The sequence below is a fragment of the Perca flavescens genome, chromosome 12, assembly GCF_004354835.1.
Source record: "Perca flavescens isolate YP-PL-M2 chromosome 12, PFLA_1.0, whole genome shotgun sequence".
Lineage (NCBI taxonomy): Eukaryota > Metazoa > Chordata > Actinopteri > Perciformes > Percidae > Perca > Perca flavescens.
In genome coordinates, this window is record NC_041342.1 from 24,744,394 (window position 1) to 24,766,743 (window position 22,350).

At 38.9% G+C, this 22,350-nt stretch overlaps 1 protein-coding gene across 1 annotated transcript; it reads right to left on the reverse strand.

Annotated features, from left to right (window-relative positions):
- Positions 1-2,566: 2,566 nt before the first annotated feature.
- On the reverse strand, positions 2,567-21,482 carry LOC114565396 (vasoactive intestinal polypeptide receptor). Its single transcript, XM_028593424.1, has 13 exons — positions 21,297-21,482; positions 19,418-19,511; positions 18,236-18,349; positions 10,635-10,744; positions 10,042-10,139; positions 8,625-8,754; positions 6,055-6,208; positions 4,990-5,050; positions 4,193-4,259; positions 4,012-4,103; positions 3,658-3,787; positions 2,984-3,025; positions 2,567-2,830 (listed from the first exon to the last, which is right to left on the reverse strand). The coding sequence occupies exons 1-13, from the start codon at positions 21,354-21,356 to the stop codon at positions 2,639-2,641; spliced, it is 1,344 nt and encodes a 447-aa protein (XP_028449225.1). The 5' UTR covers positions 21,357-21,482; the 3' UTR covers positions 2,567-2,638.
- Between the last annotated feature and the right edge of the window lie 868 nt (positions 21,483-22,350).

Below are 22,350 nucleotides of genomic sequence, written 5' to 3' on the forward strand. Positions count from 1 at the left end.
TTGCTTTGAGTGGCGTATCTCACTTTTAGTTGAAGGCCTGTCCACAGTGCAAACGGTTTTATCTTCATTTTACATTTTGTTCAATAACATCTTTACAGGTGATTCCACATAATGTACAGCACACCATATTTACACAAAATGTACATGACAACAAATAGGATACACTTTAGTGACATTATGAAAACATGAAAATAGCATGAGTGAGTGGCATTTAAATGTAAACAGCGATTTCCAGTTGACACCTGAGCAAGTCATCACCACAAAACACATCATAAACAATTTTTAGCCATATTTACAGTTTCACATTGTATACAATAATTGTGTGTGACAATTAGTCTGAGGTACTTTCAGTTAGATTTAGTTCAGTCTCAGTTTTACACACACTGGTACAACAGGAAGTGGCACTAAAGTAAACATTAAACTCCAACATTACTCCCACATGAAATGTGACACTGTCGCTGCCTGTACATATTAATGTCTAAAAAGTGTCTCTTTTTTTTGAGCGGGAGGTGGCATCAAATAAATGTTTGAAAACATCATTAAACACAGAGATATAACTTCTATCATGCATTATGGCATTACACTTGATACATCCTATTACATCAAACAAGACTAAGAATCTACAGTCGAGCTAGCATCAGTGTGAGACAGCGCTTTGAGTTTAAGGCCAGCATGCTAACATGTTCACAATGAAAATGCTTTAGAGTGTATATATGTTTAACATGTTCACATTCTTAGTGTATTAGCATGCTAGCATTTGCTAATTAGTACTATACTCAAAGTATAGGCTAATGAGAATGCCATTAGTTTTGCAGTCACTAGTCATAAATCAAAGTTTTGATGACAATGATAAATGAAAAGTTAAACATCTTGTGTGTAGGATTTAGGGGCATCTAGCGGTGAGGTTGTAGATTGCAACTGAAACTTCTCCCATGACCAAAGTCATTAAGATTCATCTACTCGGAACAATGAATGTCTGTAAAACATGTTGTGCAAATCCATCTTGTAGATAATGACATATTTCACTAAACAGGTGGAAACCTTGACATGCTGGTTGAGCTAGATAAAGGTCAGAATATATTCAAAGTCATTAAGGTTCGTCCTCTGGGGAAAATTCATGTGTGTACAAGATTTCATGGCAATTCATCCTATAGCTGTTGAGATATTTCAGTCTGTACCAAAGTGGTGGGCCAAACGACCAACGGCCATGCTGCCACACACACACACACACACACACACACACACATATATATATATATGCTATAGTATGGTACAATAATAATAATATTAATTTAATCTGTAAATATAGAATAAAATTAAATAGAATAGAAAGCTATTTATCGATGCAATGAAATTAATAATCCATGCAATCCAGTTAATGGAAGTTAATCAGTGTTACCATATATTTATTCACAATGTTGTGTATTGTGGAGTGGACAAATAATGGAATACATCTGGTCCATTAGTTGCAGAAACAGTAAAAATGAACATATGCTGAGCGACCGTGCACTCAGACAAAACTAAAAGCCTTTGTAATCTGAAATAAATTCCACAAGCGGGAGTTTTAGTGTCTCCTCTGGAATGTTATTCAGCAGTAATTCAGCAGAGTGTATGCTCCCGATAAAACTGTCATAGACAGGATAAGACGTCCAGTACGTTATGCTATATATTCCTCCTCTGTGACTACTGTTCATGGTAGCCTGACACTGTCATTGATGCTGTTACTTTTGGTCCCTTAAGCAACATGGGCCATTAGGTTAAGTGCTCTGATCCATCTTGTGTAACACAGCCTTTTAATAAACATCTTGCTTCTTATAGGACACAACTCGTCTTTGGCTCTATCCAACTATTGCTTAACATAAGATGGAAAACGCCGGCCAAGAGTTCCATTTCCCTTTAATCCACATAGTGGCCATGAAGATCTTTCTCCCTGCAGTATTGTATTCTTTATAAAAGACTCCGTTAATGTTATTCTGAAATTTGATTTTCAACAACTTGTCAGAAGCCAGTTTGAGTTGACTTATCATGTGATCTCAACAAAGCTTTACTTTGTTAACGAACTAATCTGTTTGCCAATATGTTTGCATGAGACTAGCCCATATGTAAGTACCAGATACCTGCCAGTCAGACCGGTCAACCTGCGACACAATGAAAATTCCATTCTGATCAAAGCTACATTATAACTGAAAATGTTCTTTTTTGCAAATTAAAGGTGCAGTAGGTAAGCCTTGTAAAACTATCTTTCTGTCATATTTGCTGAAACTGACCCTATGTTCAAGTAGAACTACATGAAACAGGTAATAAAAACTGTGTGTGTCTAACTGCGAAGGACTAAGGACTGAGAAGTTGTTGATGTTCAAATCTTTTGGCTAAGTCCTGGATCTTCGCAATCCTACCTACAGCACCTTTAAAGGTAATTATTTAACCCATTTACCAAACAAGTGCTGTGTTTTCCGTAAGTGGTTTCAGACCCCTGCAAGAAAAACACACCTCACGTGTTATCATTTTTTGACAGGTAATGGATGGTTACAATGAAAAAAATATTAGACCAATATCAACTGCATTGCAACAGTGCTTGTGCGTACACCTTAGTACCCTATAATAGAAACAGAGAAATGGTTTTAACCGTAGATGGCTTTCAGATGACAGAGAGGTGCTCCTGACACTCAGAGGCCCGGCGTGTTGTAGGGCTGCATTTGGTAAACATGGTGATCTGGGTGCTGAAGTTGTTGCCGTTGCTGCCCATGGAGGGCTGCTGATACTTAGTGTCAGCAACCAGGAACCTCTGCAGCATCCATCTGCGCCACTTACGCTTAATCTCCGCCTGCACCTGCAGGAGCAACGAGGAGGTAGACAAACAGGAAGAAGAGGGGGCGTTAAGAGGGTATGACACGCAGGAGGGGGAGTGAAAATGAGATTTAGTGACATAAAAGGAGCGTAAACCTCTTAAAGAGCTGTTTTTGTTTTGTTTGAATTTACTTACCTCTCCGTTCATGAAGCAGTACAAAACTGCAACGACAAAACCCTGAAAAAAAGAGAAGTAGATAAAACGAATAAGCCCAATAAGAGCTGTTGTTGAAAAGAAATACCAGTGTGATAGCACAGCTGTGGAAATACTCAAAATGCTTGTGTATGAATAATGACGGTATGATTATGACCAACTTCGGGCTCAGACAGGAGGTTCATCATTTAGATCTCTGGGAAACGTTCCCAGGAGATATCATTCTGAGCTAAAAACTGTTATAAATTAAGAATACTTTCCATCACTACGTTTCCGTCATTGCACTTGGCTCTCAGCGTTCACATTCAATTTCATACTCAGTAAATCAGCGACCTCATTATTCAAGCATAGAAAATGAAACATGTCAGCTAAACAAACCATTTACTTGCTTAATCAGACAAATGTTTTTTATGTTACCAAGCTGTTTTCTTTTAACTTTATGGAATCAAAGAATCACTTCTATTTTCTATCTGGTGCCATATTTAAGGCGCAGATCTTTACCTAAAACACAAGATGGCAATCCCGTAAAGACAGATTAGGTACATCAAATCCCTTAATACATCAGAAAGTAGTGCTGCTTCTGTCTGACATTTGGAAAGTTGTAATGTAGCCGACAGACTGCTAACTAACACTTGTATGCTGTTATGTGACATTACCTGAAATGACCCCAGAATAAGGTCGAACACCATCCTCACTTGTGGGTGGATGTGGTCAGGGATAAAGGCAAAGATGATGTAGTTTATGCCAAAGAGGGGTATCAACAGTAGAGTGGATTTAGCCAATCTCCTAAAAAAGTAGAAAAATTAAAAAGTGAAGAGAAGGTTTGTGTTCACCCTTGTGAAAACCCACAAAATCAGGCACACGGCTGTGATTGTCACTTTGCAAGAGCTATAGTTGCTCAGCACCAACAACATAAAGGCAGAAACATAATTGATTCAATGTCAGCTGATATGAAATGACTGAAACCCATGTTATGATAGAGATGTTGACATCCTGTACTGAAAACCTACGAGTACTGATTGGATTCCTTTCTTCCAATGTCGGGGCAATTCATCTTCTGCCGCAAAGTCCGGATTATACAGATAAAGAGGAAAAAGTTCACCTGCCGAAATTGTAACAGACTGATTAATATGATTGCATTATGAAGAGCTGCATACAAAATATTACTCATGAAGAGGAGCCGTGACTTACAAGTATGGTGACTAAAATAGGTGTTTTGATGATCCACCATGGGCTGTCGTCGATTATCTCCCAGCATCTGTCAGAAGAGAAGTAAATACAAACAAATTCTCACAAAATAATACATTAAAATAGAATAACCCCTTGAACTGTGCTACAAAGGCAGAGAGCAGGGGTTGATGCATAGACTGGCTGCAGTATAGGTCATAGATCCTGCCCGGTCCATGTCAGCGGATGGGACATAGGTTAAATAAATAAAATCAAAGTACAGTCAAATAACTTTTTCCCAAAGATGGTTTCTGTCATTTTAGGTACTCTAGTTTATAACACACTGATATTTGTTAAATTTTTGTTTTCTGATAAGTTTGGTTTTTATTAGTTATTTGATGCTATAAAAAGGGGGTGAAATGTCATGATTGACAGCTGTGATTGACTAGCGCTTGGTCGGGCTGCTGTATGGGGGGGACTTCGATACCACGGCTCCACCGCCCGATCACTACTGCGCAGACTCTGGCTCCAAAATTACAAGATAGCAGCGCCATTATCCTGAATATTTTGGCTTTACCTTTGTAAAGTGGGAGGAAGTGGAGCCGCATCTATGGAGAATATGGCAGAGAGCAGTAACTACAGTACAGATGCAAAGATGAGAAAAAAGATTTCAAGTTGTCAGACTACTAAGCCAAACTGTACTTTTGGCCTATCTAAATGGTGCAAAAATGTGTTCTTTCAACTATTTTGCCCAACTGAACTAATGAACTAGTATAATATCTTAGGGGGCTTTCACAAGCAAAGATGAATGATTAACTCACCCAGGATGCTTTAAATAAGCCTTTGTAATCACCCATGCTGAGATAAAGATGGTTGGAGCCCCTGCAAAAAAAACACAAAAAAACAAATTATTTCAACATTAAAATAATCTCTACGTCACAGAGATAAACTATTAATTACGTTCAAACAACCCCCACTCTGACTCAACACATATGACGGTGAGCCTTGAGCATGTGTACACTGTTAATCTTTTGGATGATTTTATAGCTAAAGTAATATTGCATTTTGGGTATGCTTAGTATTTTTAACTGGACTCATATGTGCTCTGTGTCAATATTGTCTCATCCTGGGTATCTGCAGGAGAGTCACAGGCTTGTTTCCATTTTCCTGCTGGCAGACACAACATTTCAGGCCTATTTATAGTTACTTTATTGCTGTGATGGAAAGAAAAGAAAACATCAGAAATTTGGGGAATGGTTGTTGAATATACATTTCAAAGGCAGGTAACATTAGAATTTTAGGACCAAAAGGCCAAAGTAAGTATTTGAAAGATGAAAATGTAGAGCAAAGATATTTCGGCTCTCGAGGCACACACTTCTGAATGAATTTATGTATGTATTTTGATAAGAGTTGTCATAAAAGCATCCTTGGTGCCAAATCTAGCCATTAAAAACATCTAAAGTTTAATATTCTTCACATATTAAGTCTGCTATGGATTAGTTAAATTTGCAATTTTCCTATCAAGAGCATCAAAAGCATGGCTGGACTCTTAGACTGAAATATAACAGTGGAGCGGAGTGGCAGCTGCCTGCTGCTACTAATCTAAAACTGGCAGGAAGACTCATTCATATGCAGATGGGAAAAGAATGCACCCGGTGCATGTATAAAACCTCACTTAAAAATTCATTAAGATATTATAATATATGCTGTGGCTGTAAAGACTACAAAACAGACATTCAGGTTGCCTGATGATGATGCCTGTGTCTTGATGGGCATTTGACGATTTCTGGCTGCCACTTCTGACAAATGGGTGGATCAAATCCCCTTGCAAAGTTTTTGTGAGCTATCTGTATTCATCAACATATGGTACAGAAGCTGGCACGTACCCCAACCATTCAGGATGTACCACCAGAAGTACTTCCTCTCAGAGAAGAAGGAAACGGCTAACAGAGTGTGAAGATAAAGGCCCTCCACCAGCAGCCAGAAGTAACTCGCCATGACCCCGTACTGAAAGAAGACCACCACTGCCTTGCAGCTCACCTACAGGAGAACCAGGATGTTAGTGGCTTATTGCATTACCAGTGAATGTAGATCAATGCAATTATATTACAATTCAAATGATGAAGACAAATGTTCCTGCCAGTAGAGAATGTTTTTAGTAAATTACTCTTAAATTAGTATTGATGACTCACTTATGAGAAAAGGATTCTGTTAGACTTGGCAAGTCAATCGTCAAAAGTAGCAGCGAGGAGACAGTCATTATCACAATTAATATGAGGATAAAATAATTAGACATAATTCTACAGAGGTTACCTTACAGTTGTGCTGATTAAAGTAATTCTGACTGCTAGACTGATTCAATCTGTAGTCAAAGTGTATTTGAGATTCATGTTCATTATTTTTCATATTTAAAGCCCCTCACAGTACAGTACCATGGTAAGATACTGTTTTTGGTGGCTGAGTAGGTGTAACATTACAGCTACAACAACAATTACGGATCAGCTTAAAGCGAGACTATGTAACTTGTCCTGAAAAATGGCCATGGTAAGGGTAAACTATACGACATAGTATACCACAAGAAGAGAAGAAAAAAGACTCATAAAGCAATATCTACCCAAATCATTAACTACCCTAAGCTACTGGTCATACCAGACCAAGTCTCTAGAGTTAAAACCTCTAAGTGCATTGCTTGTATTGCTTGTACTGCTGATAAATTCCACTTTTCATTTGTAAGAAGAAAATTGTGTTATTTCTTCTTTCAAAAGTTCCATATAGTCTCGCTTTAAAGGGGCACTCCAGTAAATCTTGTATTGCATAAAGTTAGGGGGCCCATAAGAGACTTGTTAAAATTGAAGAAGCAGGTGAGATATTCTGACTTTTAGTCAATAATATGCATTGAGCATAACAGTGGATCTTAACTTCCTGTAATTCAAACTGATAGCATCTTTAACAACTGGCCCCAGGTTCTAAGCAACGGCCAAATTGTTAGCATTAAAACTACGATTCCCATGGAAACTTGCCAGCATGTATTCTATATATTCTATTTGCGTAATTGTAAGTTGTTTTATTTCATATACCAGCTATCAACCAACGCTTTCTTATAATGTAATTTTTCCAACTCTGTAGCTGTAATCATCTCTGCTATATAAAAATGTCTACATTGTTCTGCACTCTCTGTCCTGTTAAGCTGAAGACGTTAAACCGAGGTGGTCCAGGGCTTATGGGAAATGGTGTTCATAAAAGGCTGTAAAAACTTAAAATAAACAACAATATTATTTAGCTATTTTATTTAGCTATTTTAGGAAAAGTACCATCCGTTATTATTTTTAGGAATTTTGCGCACAATGTCAATTCTTTTTTTACTTCATGATCAGTAAACTGATCTTGATGTGTAAAGTTGTTTTTGCTTTAATATGTTGCTTTCTTTTTTTTCAACAGTTGAGAGGGTTAGCAGCTGTATTTGGTACAGTCTGTGTGCCCTGAAGAGGAACTCTAAACTCGACCATTAACAATCAGCATTTAGAGATAGTAAAGCAGGTGATTTACAGTCTGCTGGTCTAATCCTCGCTGGTTATAAAGCTTTGGATTCGGCTGGAGCAAGACCTGAGAAAATACCACTGGCGTTGGTGACTTGATCAAACAAAACAAATGATGTTAACTCAGCACTTATGTCGTTTGGATATTGTTGCTATGGTCATGTTATTGAGACAAAGAAACTTGATATCAGAACTCTGAATGTGATTTATTGATAAAGCTCTCTGTAGTTCAGGTTTAATGTTCAGCAAACAGAAACTCTCACAACATCCTGCTGGACAGATGAATGAGGAAACGTCTCAGGAGTGGAAGGGACTTGGCAAACACTGCTACACCCACAAGCACTTGAGCGCTTACACATTAATCAAACTCAGACACAAAGCATGAAGTCCGAGTGAGTAATTAAATAGATGCAGTTTGCCTCAGCTAATAACAGAAACTAACAGCCGGCTGCTGCTCGTAAATCAGATGGACGAGTTAACTCGATCTATGATGCAGGACTTTTTATAATGGGGGGTAAGAAAATTGATAAAATGTACGGCTTTACGTCTCATTATGCATAAATCATTACTACAGTCGTTTTATATTCAGTCTTATTCATTTGCAATACTGTCTATACAAATGCATTTATTTTGTAATTATATTAATTCATCTATGTTTTATTTGTTTATATTTTAGCCCTATATCTTAACTTGCCCTATTTGTTTCTGTTGTCTTAGATTTGGATATGCTTTTACTTGTGTTTTTTTGTGTGCTTGTGTGAGTTATTTAATGAGCATTGTTGGAGGTGCCAACAATGGTAACGACTACTTATGTTATTGTTGTGCCCATGACAAATGAAGAACCTTGAACCTTGGCTTCACTGATCAAATGGACATGGAACATGCTGAGATGGAAGAAGGAGAGTATGCTGCCTACTCACAGGTGACTGGCAATTGTCTGTCTCTCCGACTTCATACAGAACCACGTCCTTCATTAAAACAGCCACAGCTTTCAGTATGAAAGACACAAAAAGATGCATGTGGATGTAGTTTCTTGTGCAGTGCAGCTTCCTGCAAAAGAGGACAAAATCGACAGTTAAGATGATTTAAATCAAGAAGGAAAAGCAACATGCAAAATTCTCTTAATGAATTCCCACTGATTAAAAATCTCAAATAAACTATTCATGACCTATCCCAAAAAATGATATTATAAAGTGGTGTGTTTATGGCACCAAAGCATACAATCGTTATAAATATCAAGAAAATATCCACCAGAAACTTCATGGACATAATTTACGGGGGCTTATAACGACTATTCTCCTCAGCTAAAGTACTCTCTGTGAAAGAGAGAATGTGTACTTTAGCTGAGGAGAATAGTCGTTATAAGCACTTACTGAACATGGCTATTGCCTTCCAATGTTATCCTACTGTTCTGTGCTGTTATTTAAATGTCAAGCTACATGTAATTGTCAGTTAAAGCTATCTGTATGTGTCATACTTGGCTGTAGTATGTATTCTTCCAGTGAAACATACTGTATACTTACCATGCAGAAACAAATGTGAAAGACCCTTGACATTCAGCACAGAGGTAAACAAGAACAAATCAGGGTTTTTTTGCAGAGAAAATGTCACTAATGTAAATTCTCTCCTGGGTGTTTTCAAACAAATGCCTTCCTTGTGAGCTTGTGATTGGTGGTGAATTGTGTAAACCCATCAGGCGAGTCATCCCAGCAGGACGGGTGCGATTACACACAGCGTCAACCAGCTGCTTGAACATGGTGTCTGCTGCTGAACATAAACAGCAAACGCTGTTCATATCCTGTGTCACTGCTAGATAGGCCAAATCATTGGCATTTTATAACCCAGAGGAGTAAACACAACCCTTTTTGTTTAGCCCTTAACACACAAATGCAAACACACCCAAACTAACAGACTGACTGAGTTTATTAGAAGCCACACAGACCAGCCTATTCAACTTATTCTAATGATCAGTTCTGTGTCATGCCAACATGTGCACATGCCTTTTCTCTGCAACCCTGGGACTAATGGTCAAAAGGGAATATTCTGTGAACAACAGCAGCCCGACTAAGTGGTTTGACTTTATGGCTGTGTTGCAGTTGACTGCTTTGTTTGAGAAATGTTGCAAAAACAGATAATGTAAAATTTGGACATCTTGTCCCACAAAATCTGGCTGAGTCAGATTACTGTGTGAAAACACTGTGAAACCTTTATAAAATACAGGAAGTATGGTGCGAAATGAGAGATCAACAGGTTTTTTTATCGCTCTGAATGATGGAAAAGGTGTTTGATTGCTTTTACACAGGGACGTTAAAGTGGACTTTTGGTGGATCTCCTTACCGAAAGAGAAACAGTATGATGATGGCGATCGTCAGAGAGATGAGGGACACGCTGTGACCAATGGTGTAACCAACTTTGATGGCGTCGAAGAATTTCCCCTGCAAAAACACATACTTACGCTTACTGAAAATAGTTCATCTGGACTGAGTTTGACATTTAAAGGGGAGTTATTATATAGCATTTTTAGGTGCATACTTGTATTTTGTGTTTCTACTATAACATGTTTAAATACATTAATGTTCAAAAAGCACTTTATGTTTCTCATACTGCCCATGGCTGCTGCACCTGTATTCACCCTCTGTATAAGACACTCTGTAGGAGCGCCTGTCTCTTTAAGCCCCCCTCCCGAAAAGGCCCAGTCTGCTCTGATTGGTCTCTGCTTTCCATATCAGCAATCCTGTTGTTGCTGTTTTCGTAAAGTCTGTGGTTTCAACAGAGTGTACAGCAGGACTTTGTAGCGTGAAATAAAAAAAAACTACCCAACCGAATATGTTTCAGCAGTAATATGACCCGAAATTGGGGAGAAATGAACAACATTGGTAGCCAAGATTACAGCTTCTCTGGTTTTGAGTTTTGAACTCTGGATGCCATACCGACGTATTATCATCTATGGTGTTGTTGGGGTTGTATCCACAGTCCATTATGTAGGAGTCTAAGCTGATTGGGGTCCAGCCATCCTCAGTGCAGGTCTTTGACAGGTTACCTAATGAGCAGAGGGACATAGGGCATATTCAACATTACTCTTGCAAGAATACAACTCATTGCTCTGGCAGATTCAAAGTGTTTCAATTAGAATGCAATATTTATGTAATCATAATTATAATACTGTGTGTATGTGTGTGTTGGGGGAGGGGAGGGCTGTATAAGCCACAAGGCAAAACTTCTCCTACATTTACTCACACTTAATTATGTCACAATGAGATGCATGTGTCTCACTGGAATACTCCCAAATACTAAAAGGAAATGGAAGGAATGACTGAAGGGGATCAGTCGTCCCACCGGTTCAGACATGCCAAATGTATATTTGCATCCATCTCTTTCCTAATTACTCTCAGGCTGCACACACACTCACTCCCACACACACACACACACACACAACACACACACACACACACACACACACACACACACAAACACACACACACACACACACACACACACACACACACACACACACATTGCAGGAGGCCAAAAGCCGAGCAGAGAGATATTTTTACTCTGGCCTACCCATGGGGGCAGAAGGGAAAGGTCATTAAGTGCATTAGAGTGACCATAAAGAGAGGAGTGGGATTGATCTGAGAGGAGATTAGAGTAGAGCTCTGTACAGTACAGGAGACTTGAGCTCAGACTAGGCTAAACAGAGTAGAGCTCTGTGGAGTACAGTGCAGTAGAATAGAGCAGTGAAGAGCTCTACAGAGATCAACTCTACAGTACAGTAGAGCTACTCTAGTCTACTCTGCAGACTATTAGACCACCATTGTACAGTAGACTAGCGCTCAGTAGATTACTTTGCATAGAGGTCTGTAGAGTAGAGTGCAGTAGATAAGAGAACATTGCAGTAGACTAGAGCTCAGAGTAGAGTTCTGAGGAGTACAGCAGTCAAGAGCTCAGTGGTAAATCTCTGAAGTAGAGTAGAGCTCTGAGGCTAGAGGTCACTAGAGTTGTGCATAGTAGGCTTGAGTTCAGTAGAGAGAGTAGAGAATAACAAATAGTACAGATTGAAATAAAATATAAAAAAGTGAATAAATAAGTGCACAGATTTGTATATTCACCTCTTGTCTCGTCACGTCTTGCATTATATGTACAGTACAGAAAGCTGCACACTTAGTACATTTTACAAAAAATAAAAATTATCTTAGTATTATTTGTCACTTAAGCAACAATAAAATCTGATTAATGCTCTTTTTTATACACTGTCCCTTGCCTTTTAAGAAATTGACCAGAGTAGATGTTCAAAGAGTTATTTCAGTAAACATGCATCACTTAACCAATTATAAGATACCTTATGGTGGCCCAGAGGTTGCATCTCGCCCCCTCTCTCATCCCATGTTCCCTGTCTGTCTCATATATCTGAATATATATCTATATAAAATGCCAAAAAAAAAAAAAAAAAAAGAATTCTAAGAAATGATTATGCATATCAAAATCCTTTGGAAAAGCATTTGACCATTGGATCACATAACATCCTTTAAAAGTGCTACATGTGCAGATGTTGGGCAATAATACAGCTATAGATTAGAACTTTAAGTTTATAATCTTTCCTAAATAACAGGAAGAAAATTCTAATGATACACTAGTCATTCATTGGATTTTAAACCCTTCTTACAATGTTCATGAGGCATATCTAATCCTCTAACCAGCAGTAAGAAGCACAGGTTGACAGCTCAGTCTCCTATTGTGTAGTATTTATTTGTAGCATTTCCCTAATCTCCTTTCCTGTCAATAAAGAATGGAAGGTGCATGCGTTGGTGACAAATTAATCCTTGGACTGCATGCTGCTATAGAAATCTAAATGTAGGACATTCCTTACATTTCCCAACCATATCGCTCCACAGCCACTATCAAATCAAGACCAAGTTGGGAAATGACCAACAATCCAAAGTCTTAGAATGTATTTGGCATTAAAATATGGTCAGCTCACAAAATACCTGAGTGGCGTATTGCAGAGAAGACGGAGGCTTAGCTTCCTCAAACAACATGACAAGACACAAAGGCGACGATAAGCCTCTGCTGTTTCAGCCCATGCCACCACTGGATTTGGCTTGTTTGAGGGACTGCCAGAAGAATGCTTTCATCATCCCCCCCAAAACATGACTGCAAGGATTTTCAGTACCACGCACGACAACAAGGAGAGCTCAAATGAGTTAATCACCCTGTCATTGTTTTAATTTCAAGGCTTTTTTTTTATCTTGGCTTTTCTGTCAATGTTGTATAGTCAAATGCTTTATCCTTCCTAATTATATCTTGGAGGAAGATTCATATTAGCATGCAACTATTAGCTTCAACTCAGCTGAATATTATGGCATGTAAGTGAAACCATTGACAGCAAGGCACTCTGTCACTCTGAGCTTGCAGAGAGGGTAAGTCGGCTGTGTTATTGAAAGAGATGAATGACTGTGTGTTTGTGTTAGATCTTCTAGGTAAAGAGTTCACGACAATGGCAAACTCCAGCTCAACTAAATTTATGACTTGACCGTGAATCTCTGCGGCGCCATGTTTCGTAATGCTTGTTTTTGTGCGTTCGAGGCTCATAAAATGAATAGCCCGAGATGTGTCAATAACTTGGGTCTTTTGCAATTTACTGACAGTGGATACATTTGATAAAAAGCTTTTTGTTGATACTGCACTACATTCACAAAAGGGCAACTTCTTAAAAAGTATACTTATCTACCCTCTCAGGGTTCTGAGACCTTTTTCTAAATAAGATGAATAAACTGTAAAATACACATCGGTCGAGCTACACGCACAAGGTTGATTTTCTTAGTTCCTCACATTTAGAGATAAAGGTTTCTCACTCGACTGCAACAGTAATTTACAATGCACTGAATCCCAGACCGTTCATCATCATCCCTTAATTAAGTCCTTATTACATGACCTGAGAGCAGAGCATTTACTGCATATTTGATATCATGCACATCAGTGCAGCAATAGCCACTTATAATCCCACCTCTTTCTTTTAAAACGACTTTGCTTCATCCTGGTTCCTGCACGGTGGGGACGTGTTGACTCTGTGAACCTTTGACATGTCAGTGAAATATGCCTCTTCTCCCTTTAACCTCACAAATCTGGTGATTTTTCATGAAGCTCTTTTCCCTGAAGTGCTCCCCTCTCTCAGGTCACACTATCTCCCATCTGGGTCACATCACAACTTCCCAGAAAACCCCCCAGCCTTTACATGCTGACGATAAATCCTTGGTTTAAATCCCTCCCATGTCCTGAATATGATCTGGAAAATACTGACTAAATTACAGGAGCAGGAACCCCCTCACTACGTGTGCAGATGCACTCAAATGTGTAAAAGCACCACAGTTACTTACTGCTGAAGTCTAACTTTATAGGAGCTAAGGAGCACAGCACAGGTGATGGAACATCTGCGGGTTAAGGCTGTGAAGTTGTTTGACCTATCAGGTGTCATACACACAACCAAAGACAGGTACAATCTGACAGACCTAAGAGTTTTCATCAGCAGACCACATTTAATGCATTGTAAAAGAGTGGCGCTCATATTATGCCTTTTGGCTTTTTCCCTTTCCTTTATTGTGTTATATATCTTTTTTGTGCACGTTATAGGTTTACAAAGTGAAAAAGCCCAAAGTCTACCCCAAAGGCACTTACCATCTTCCAGAGAAAACACTGTTCACAAACTGCTCCAAACAGCTCTATTGTAGTCCAGCCTTTACTTCAGAGACAAACGTGCGTCACTTTGTAACACACGTTATGTTTGCCTAGTTGCTAGCATGGCACACCCTCATACTCTGCTTCTGACTGGCTAGTAGTCCTTACCTAGGTACTGTTAGGGCACGCCCTCATACTCTGCTTCTGACTGGCTAGTAGTCCTTACCTAGCTACTGCACATGTGCGACTCCCAACAAAGATGGAACAGAAGTGCAATGCCTCACTCTGTAGCTAAAACAGAGAGCTCAACACACAGGGTGAAAAGAGGAGCTGCAGCAATATGCAGTACAACAAAAATATGGTGTCTTTTGAAAATTAAACCATGTAAACCTATTCTGATATAACCTCTAAATACAATCATGAATCTGAGCACTTTAACTGATTTTGTAGCCCCTTGGAGGCAAAGCAACACACTTAAATCGCAACATTTAACATAATGGCACGTTATGAAGTTGTATAAGTGGGAGGTCATCCCTATTTTCCCAGGGGGTATGTTCCTTATATAGACTAACATTGTAATAGATTGGTAAGGGCTATCTCTGCAGTTCAAATGAAGGGAAATGGACATCTTAATTTGAATGGTAAAAATACGTTCAGCCAATGTGAAAATATCAAAAAAAAAGTCTTGCCCGCAAATTTGAGGGCGTAGGCTATATTTCAAAGACTATAACATCAGTAAGCTTTAAGCTGTAGGTGGGTGAATTCAACACAACGAACCCTTTGAAAGGTCTTGTTAATGTGTTATATTATGAGTATATCACGCTGGGGAACATAGGACCCTGAGAACAGATTAAAATCTTAGCAAACAATTGTATATGCATTCTGCTAAAACCAAGCAACATTAGCATTCATTAAATTGCGTCTCTGGCCACCTGGTGAATGAGAGCCCAAAATTCTTTCTCCTTTTAGCTTGGTTTTGGTCTAACCAACCATTGACAAAAGATATCTGGCTCTTATCTGCTAAACATTACACTGTGTGCTAAATGCTACTGTGCTACAGTAGCTAGTTACTAACTTTGTTTGCCATTTGTTGCTGGGCAGAAAGAATACACTTGGTTTATCAGAGCGTTTCTCCAGGAAAAAGCTACCAGTCGCACCTTGACACAGTTTGAAAGTTTGTGGGTGGAAAAACCAAAACAATATGCTAAAAAGGCTAAAAGGGCTAAAAGATCTCTGTAGAACTAAATAACTGCCACGTTTGCATAAGTCCCTGTGGTACAGCTCATCAAAGAACTATATCAGTGTTTTTTACAAGCTAATTGCAAGCTGCTTCAACTCAAAAATAAGAACATTTCTTAAGGCACCAAGTTGAAATTGAGGCCTCTCTGCCAGCTGAATACACATAAACAACTCCATCAACTTTTACAGCGTAATTGCACTGAGAAAACTCAGCGTGGCAATTAATGACAAATGGAGATATACGGGAAACTCTGTACAAACACAGCAATTCAGCCAATAAATTCTCACGAGAGTGGTTTACCTTATACATAATTACTGCTACAACTTTCCTGCAAGGCATCTCATAGATTAAAGGAGGACAAATAAACAGAATGTGTCTTTGATGCTTCGATGGTGCCAGGATGGGAAGTTGTTTGTCTTTTTGTGACTAAGCTGTGCCGTGTGTTTTCAGTTTCACTGTGTTCTTTGTGATATCTGAGGGGTGTCAGGAAAGATAGAAATAATAGGTAATCGTGCGTCACAATGCCTGACTTCTGAATCGTGCATCAATGAGCATTTGTATTTCCTATTTCTGGTCTCAAACATGGGACGTGATGATACTGACAAGGACTCATCAGCATTGCATGTTTAGAGCATCATTCTTTTAATATAGCCTATCCATAATTCCTTCCTCCCTAATTAGGCATCCTTTACATCACATTTCAAGTTAATTTTAGACTCAATGATATGGATCTACAGGACTGGCATAATGAGGTATATAGTAATCCTTGCTGTAATATTCTGTTTAAGAACTAACTAATCTCTCGTAATTGGCCAATTTCAAAGAAGATATATTTACATGATTATATTTCAGGAGTTTGCACTTCATCTGATCAGGGAGATATCATTACCTTTGCCAAGGAGGTCATGTTTTTGAGGTCTTATGGTCATGTATCCGTTTGTTGTGGGCAGTGCCTGAAATGAACACTTGACCACCAGCAAATGCGGGTGAATTTTGCCATTTGTGGGTGAAACTGTCAATCTACCTGCCATGTTGGCCAGTTATTTACTTTTTTCTGATAAAGTTCCCTTGGCTTTTGGAATTAAAATAGCCCCACATCATCACATACCCTTCACCATACCTAGAGATTGGCATGGTTTTATGTCGGTTAGCCTAATAGCTGGTTTGATTTGCATTGAGAGATGATTTTATGGAAAGTACCCCATGTCAATCTCTAGGTATGGTGAAGGGTATGTGATGATGTGGGGCTATTTTAATTCCAAAGGCCAAGGGAACTTTATCAGGATGCATAGTATCCTGGATCCATGAATATAACTGGCCTTTAAAAATAAAAATCTGCCTGCCTCTATGGGAATTTAACATAGGGGTGTACTCACTCTTGTTGGTTTAGACATTAATGGCCGTGTGTTGAGTTATTTTGAGAGGACAGCACATTTACACTGTTATACAAGCTGTACACTTAATATTTTACATTGTAGCAAAGTGTAATTTCTTCAGTGTTGTCCCATTAAAAGATATAATGATATATTTACTAAAATGTGAGGGGTGTACTCACTTTTGTGAGATACTATATATATATATATATTTATGTATATATATATATATATATATATATATATATATATATATATATATATATATACAGTATAGGCCAAAAGTTTGGACACACTTTCTCATTCAATACATTTCATTTCCTTTTTATTTCATGACTATTTACATTGTAGATTCTCACTGAAGGCATCAAAACTATGAATGAACACATATGGAATTATGTACTTAACAAAAAGTGTGAAATAACTGAAAACATGTCTTATATTTTAGATTCTTTAAAGTAGCCACCCTTTGCTTTTTTTTATTAATAAGGAAAAAATCCACTAATTAACCCTGACAAAGCACACCTGTGAAGTGAAAATCATTTCAGGTGACTACCTCATGAAGCTCATTGAGAGAACACCAAGGGTTTGCAGAGTTATCAAAAAAAAGCAAAGGGTGGCTACTTTGAAGAATCTACAATATAAGACATGTTTTCAGTTATTTCACACTTTTTTGTTAAGTACATAATTCCATATGTGTTCATTCATAGTTTTGATGCCTTCAGTAAGAATATACAATGTAAATAGTCATGAAAATAAAGAAACACATTGAATGAGAAGGTGTGTCCAAACTTTTGGCCTGTACTATATATATACATATCTATATATATATATATATATATATATATATATATATATATATATATATACATATGCAGTATTGATTTTGTTACACTTAAATGTGTATTCTTAAGAATGATGCTCGTGCATTTCCTGTATTTTCACCTTTATACGGCGAAATGTTGTTTTTCTTTCTTGCATATGTGGAACTATGTACAAATACTGTCTTGAAGGGGCATGAGATCACTGACTGATGCACGACTGAACCTACCTTCTACCCTTACCTTCTGCCAAAAAAAACACAAACTTGTGCGACCATCGCACAAACAAGACAACATATACAAGACATCTATATAGTCTACATAGTATTGCCTTCCCTTGCCCAATTTCTTTCCTCACACACACACACACACACACACACACACACACACACACACAGAGCAAATTTTATAAACCTGATACTTACGTCTGGGAACATTCCTGGAGAAGTAGAAGAGATATTTGGGGCAAGGGATGGTGACCAGCTCTCCAACATCGGCACTGGGCCAGCAGGTGATCTTGTCCCATGTCCCACTGCAACCTGACCGAGACAATGAGAGAGAAAAGCATGTTCGTAATTGGTGAACACAGAAACCCCACATGCACCAAGATAACAACATAACTGTTTTGGGACAGTATATATCTAAATCTGTTGACAGAGGACTCCATTCAAGTGACGAACAGCAGCCTGCTTCAACTAAAGGTGGACCACTGGAGTTCCCATGGCAGCCAATATATCTTGGCTCAAGTCAGCTGTCATTACAGTCCCTGGGTCCATAACAGCCAATGACCTGAGTTAACACGCCGCCTCCATGACTAATAAAACAGATCCCCGTCCTTTGTTACACACTGTTATGTGAATTCAGCAGACCACTGTAACTATCTACAGTGTGTTTGCTCTCAGGATGCAGAGTCAGATTACAGTAGGCAGTTGTCAAATCCACACCTGCCTGCCATTTCATCACTGTGAAAAATCTATTTACCATCTGATATTTGCATCATCACCCTGAGGACTTGGCAGCATTTACATTTGAGGCAATCCATAGGGAGCAAAATGATCTGAATGAAAAACAATTAATGAGTGTTTAATGACTTTTTCATTGTGTGAAAGTAAACAGAGTCTCTTGATACATGCATTAGAATCAATGAGGTTTCGGTTACACACAGAGGTAATAGATGCTCAATGAAGCATGATTATCTCTCTGTAAAACATAATTACGTGCTGCGTGCAGCGAGGATGCCACACCCCACTTAGCAACCTGTAATTCCAGCTCCATCAACAATAAATTGAAACAACAAATCAGCTAAGTGAGTTTTGTTATTGCACACTCAATGTGACGTGAAATACAGTATAACCAATTAGAAAGTTTACTTTAAAACTGAACCAAGGCGCATGTGACAGACGGCTGGCATTAGGTGGAAAACAGTGTTCAGCCATGCAAGCTGTAATGTAAAGCCAGAGGGGAGGTTTGAACAGCTTTTGTTATCTTTAGAGCTTGTTGTGTCACTTCGATCAGAACCTACGTGTGGATTAAGAAAATTAGGATAAAACCGAATAAGTGCAGGAAGGACAATAAAGACATGTCAAACACACAAAAAATCCACATACCTGTCGTTTTGTTCTCAATCTGAGCCTCACACAGGTCCTTCTCCTTCTCTATCTCCTTCACCATGTCACACATCTGACTCTGCACTGAAAACACCTGCATAGAGAATATTACACACGTTTTCTGTATATCTCTTTTATTTTTTAAAGATTATTTTTTGGCCATTTTAGGCCTTTATTTGACAGAACAGCTGAAGACATGAAAGGGGAGAGAGAGGGGGTATGACATGTAGCAAAGGGCCGCAGGTCGGAGTCAAATCCGGACCCATGGGGTCGAGGTGTAAACCTCTTTATGTGAGCGTCTGCTCTACCAACTGAGCAATCTGGGCGCCTGTTTTCTGTATATCTCTTAAGGCCACAGTGACCTTTGAAAGTGTCACTTGCAGCTCATTTGTCCATTAGTGAAGCCTGCGTGAGTTCCGCTGCATGTTCTCTCTCAACAGTGCTTCACACATCAAGGCAAACACATCTATTGTCTCCACTGGGGTCTCCCTGAGATGATCTGACATGCGAGCTACCATTAATCTCTCCACCCGACACATACGGTAGACACAAAATCAATCTTTTGACTGTGACTCAACCATCGTATTCCTCAGATTTGCATGTGCGTGTTTGGAAGATGATGAGTGTATCTTCAGCAAGTTTCAACATGAAGCTGAATCCATGAGGATTCACCATCAGATATGCAGACCCTCTACAGGACTAGAAGATTTATTGCTGCCACTTAGGGGAATGAGTCTCCTCTCTGCAGGCATTAATCAGACTGGTACTATGGCTATTGTTAGCCATATGACTTCAGCCCACCCCCCCCCCCCCACACAAGGTGACTCCCCCATTTAAGTTATGATTTATCTCACTCCTTAGGCTACGAAGCACGTCCTGCGCTACTTCATCCACGGTGCACCTCTGGACTATGATTAGAGAAGATGTTGTCAGTGATGTATCAGCGCTGCCTTAAGCTGTGCACGTTGGAGTATCAGGAGAAAACTTCCTGCACTCCATCATCATGATCATGATCATCATTTTTACCTTCCCCACCAGCAGTAACAACCCATCTTTGTCTTTACTTTATTTTCAACACTGAGGCACTGAAACCGTCTGCGGGTGTGGAGAGATGGAGAGATGAAAACCTGCTATTCTAAGGGCTTTGACCTCCAACTGAGTTCCAGCATGAATCATATGATCTTCTCTGCAGGAGACAGTCGTGTTTAAGGACACCAGAGAGTACAGAGGCAGACAAAGGCGACCATTGCAATGGTGTCCTGTTGGGAGACCAGCACGCATCACTTCTCCTGGCAACTCATCTTTATCTAAGTCATGAAAAGAGATCCGCTAGGACATAAAACACATGCATGTCACTGAAAAACAATCACTGTCCAGCTTTGGTGACAAATGTAATTTAAAAAGCTGCAGGATTTGCCTGAGGGGATTGCCACACAAAGCAAAGGCAGGAGACTGGTGTTGTGATGATGGGAGAGGGAGTCATTCTTGATTTTGAGAAAACTTTTGTAGATCAAGTTGAAATATTATTTGTTCTAAAATGTCTCTAATAACATACGCAATGATGAAGAACACCTGACCAGACTAAATCCCAATATGTTCTGGGTACATCCCATTACTAACTAAATCATTCTCTCCACAGCTTTCCTCCACGCATGTTGACCGGTGAAAGCTTCTCAGTGAGGCACATTGGTGCGCTTTGCATTCAAAACTGGTTTACGAGTGCACCAGTGTGCGCATCGACGTAATATAGCTACTTGAAGGCAACGCTGACATGAAAGGTCAACGTGGTCAACCTTACGTTGCCAAATTAGATGAGCATCTGACGCAACAAGTCCAAGTTAAAGTAATGAGAAAAGTCAAAAGTGAAAAAAATACTCACGGGTTCCAGCAATATGCAGGAGAGCAGAACGCACAAGCTCTTTGAAACTGCCACCAGCATATCTTTTAGAGAAGTCGATGCGTTAAAAAAAAAAAAAAAACTGATTGTAGTAAAAACTAAAAAGTAAAGGGATTGAGAAAATCGTGATAATCCGCCGCAAATTGGTACGGGTCTCCTTGCTGACTCTGTGCGTTCTTGCGCTCTGACTCTGAGTGAATAGCTCCGCTCCTGATATCCTCCTCCTCGTTCTCCTCCTCCTCCTCCTCCCACTCGGGCTTTTACATTGAACAACCAACAAGTAACCAATGAAAGATCACATTTGAACGTCAGCAGATGAGGGCGTAAATACTAGGTACAAAGAAAGAAGGATCTACTGTATCGGTAAAGTCAAATAAAGATATGACTGACCCTTTGTTACATTTTCTATGTCCTATTTGTGAAGAGCAAACATGTAAGCCTATCATGAAATGTTACAAAAGTCTGTTGTAATACCATTTATTTATTTTACAGGTTACTGCAATGTTGCGTTTTATCACAACTTGTATTCCTGTTTCCTGAGTTTTACCTGTAGAAAAAATGGCAGTGATGGAAAGTAACTGAGTACATTTATACAATTATACAATTTGAGGTACTTGTACCTTTTTCTTTTCGTTTTATACTTTACTCGACAATTCAGAGGCAATATATTGTACGCACTAGGTTTATTTAACATTTATAGTGATGAGTTAATGTACAGATTAGGAATTTACATAAAAACACCTTCATCATATTCATCATCTTATTAAACACAGTTCATAGTTGAAGAATACACCTGTGGTTTTCACACATTTTTTCTTCTTCTTTTTTTTTTTACTTTTTGGCTTGTGACTTACAAAAGAAAGTGTTCTGTGGGGCCCTTTGTTATGTCCATGAGAGACATTTCACCTCTAAACGTTTCAAATGGTTTGAGGCCCAGACATAAGAAAAAGATTCAAATACTTGTAATGATTACAAATTTGTTTAGCAGAACTTTGTTCTTTCTTGTTTCCTCTGCCATGAATCATCTCACAACCCC

Coding starts and splice junctions, on each gene's coding strand:
- LOC114565396 (XM_028593424.1), bottom strand. CDS start 21,356: ATGCTGGTGGCAGTTTCAAAGAGCTTGTGCGTTCTGCTCTCCTGCATA. Junction 18,350..19,417: donor GATTGAGAACAAAACGACAG/GTATGTGGATTT, acceptor TGTCTCGGTCAG/GTTGCAGTGGGACATGGGAC. Junction 3,026..3,657: donor TTATTCTGGGGTCATTTCAG/GTAATGTCACAT, acceptor TCTTTTTTTCAG/GGTTTTGTCGTTGCAGTTTT.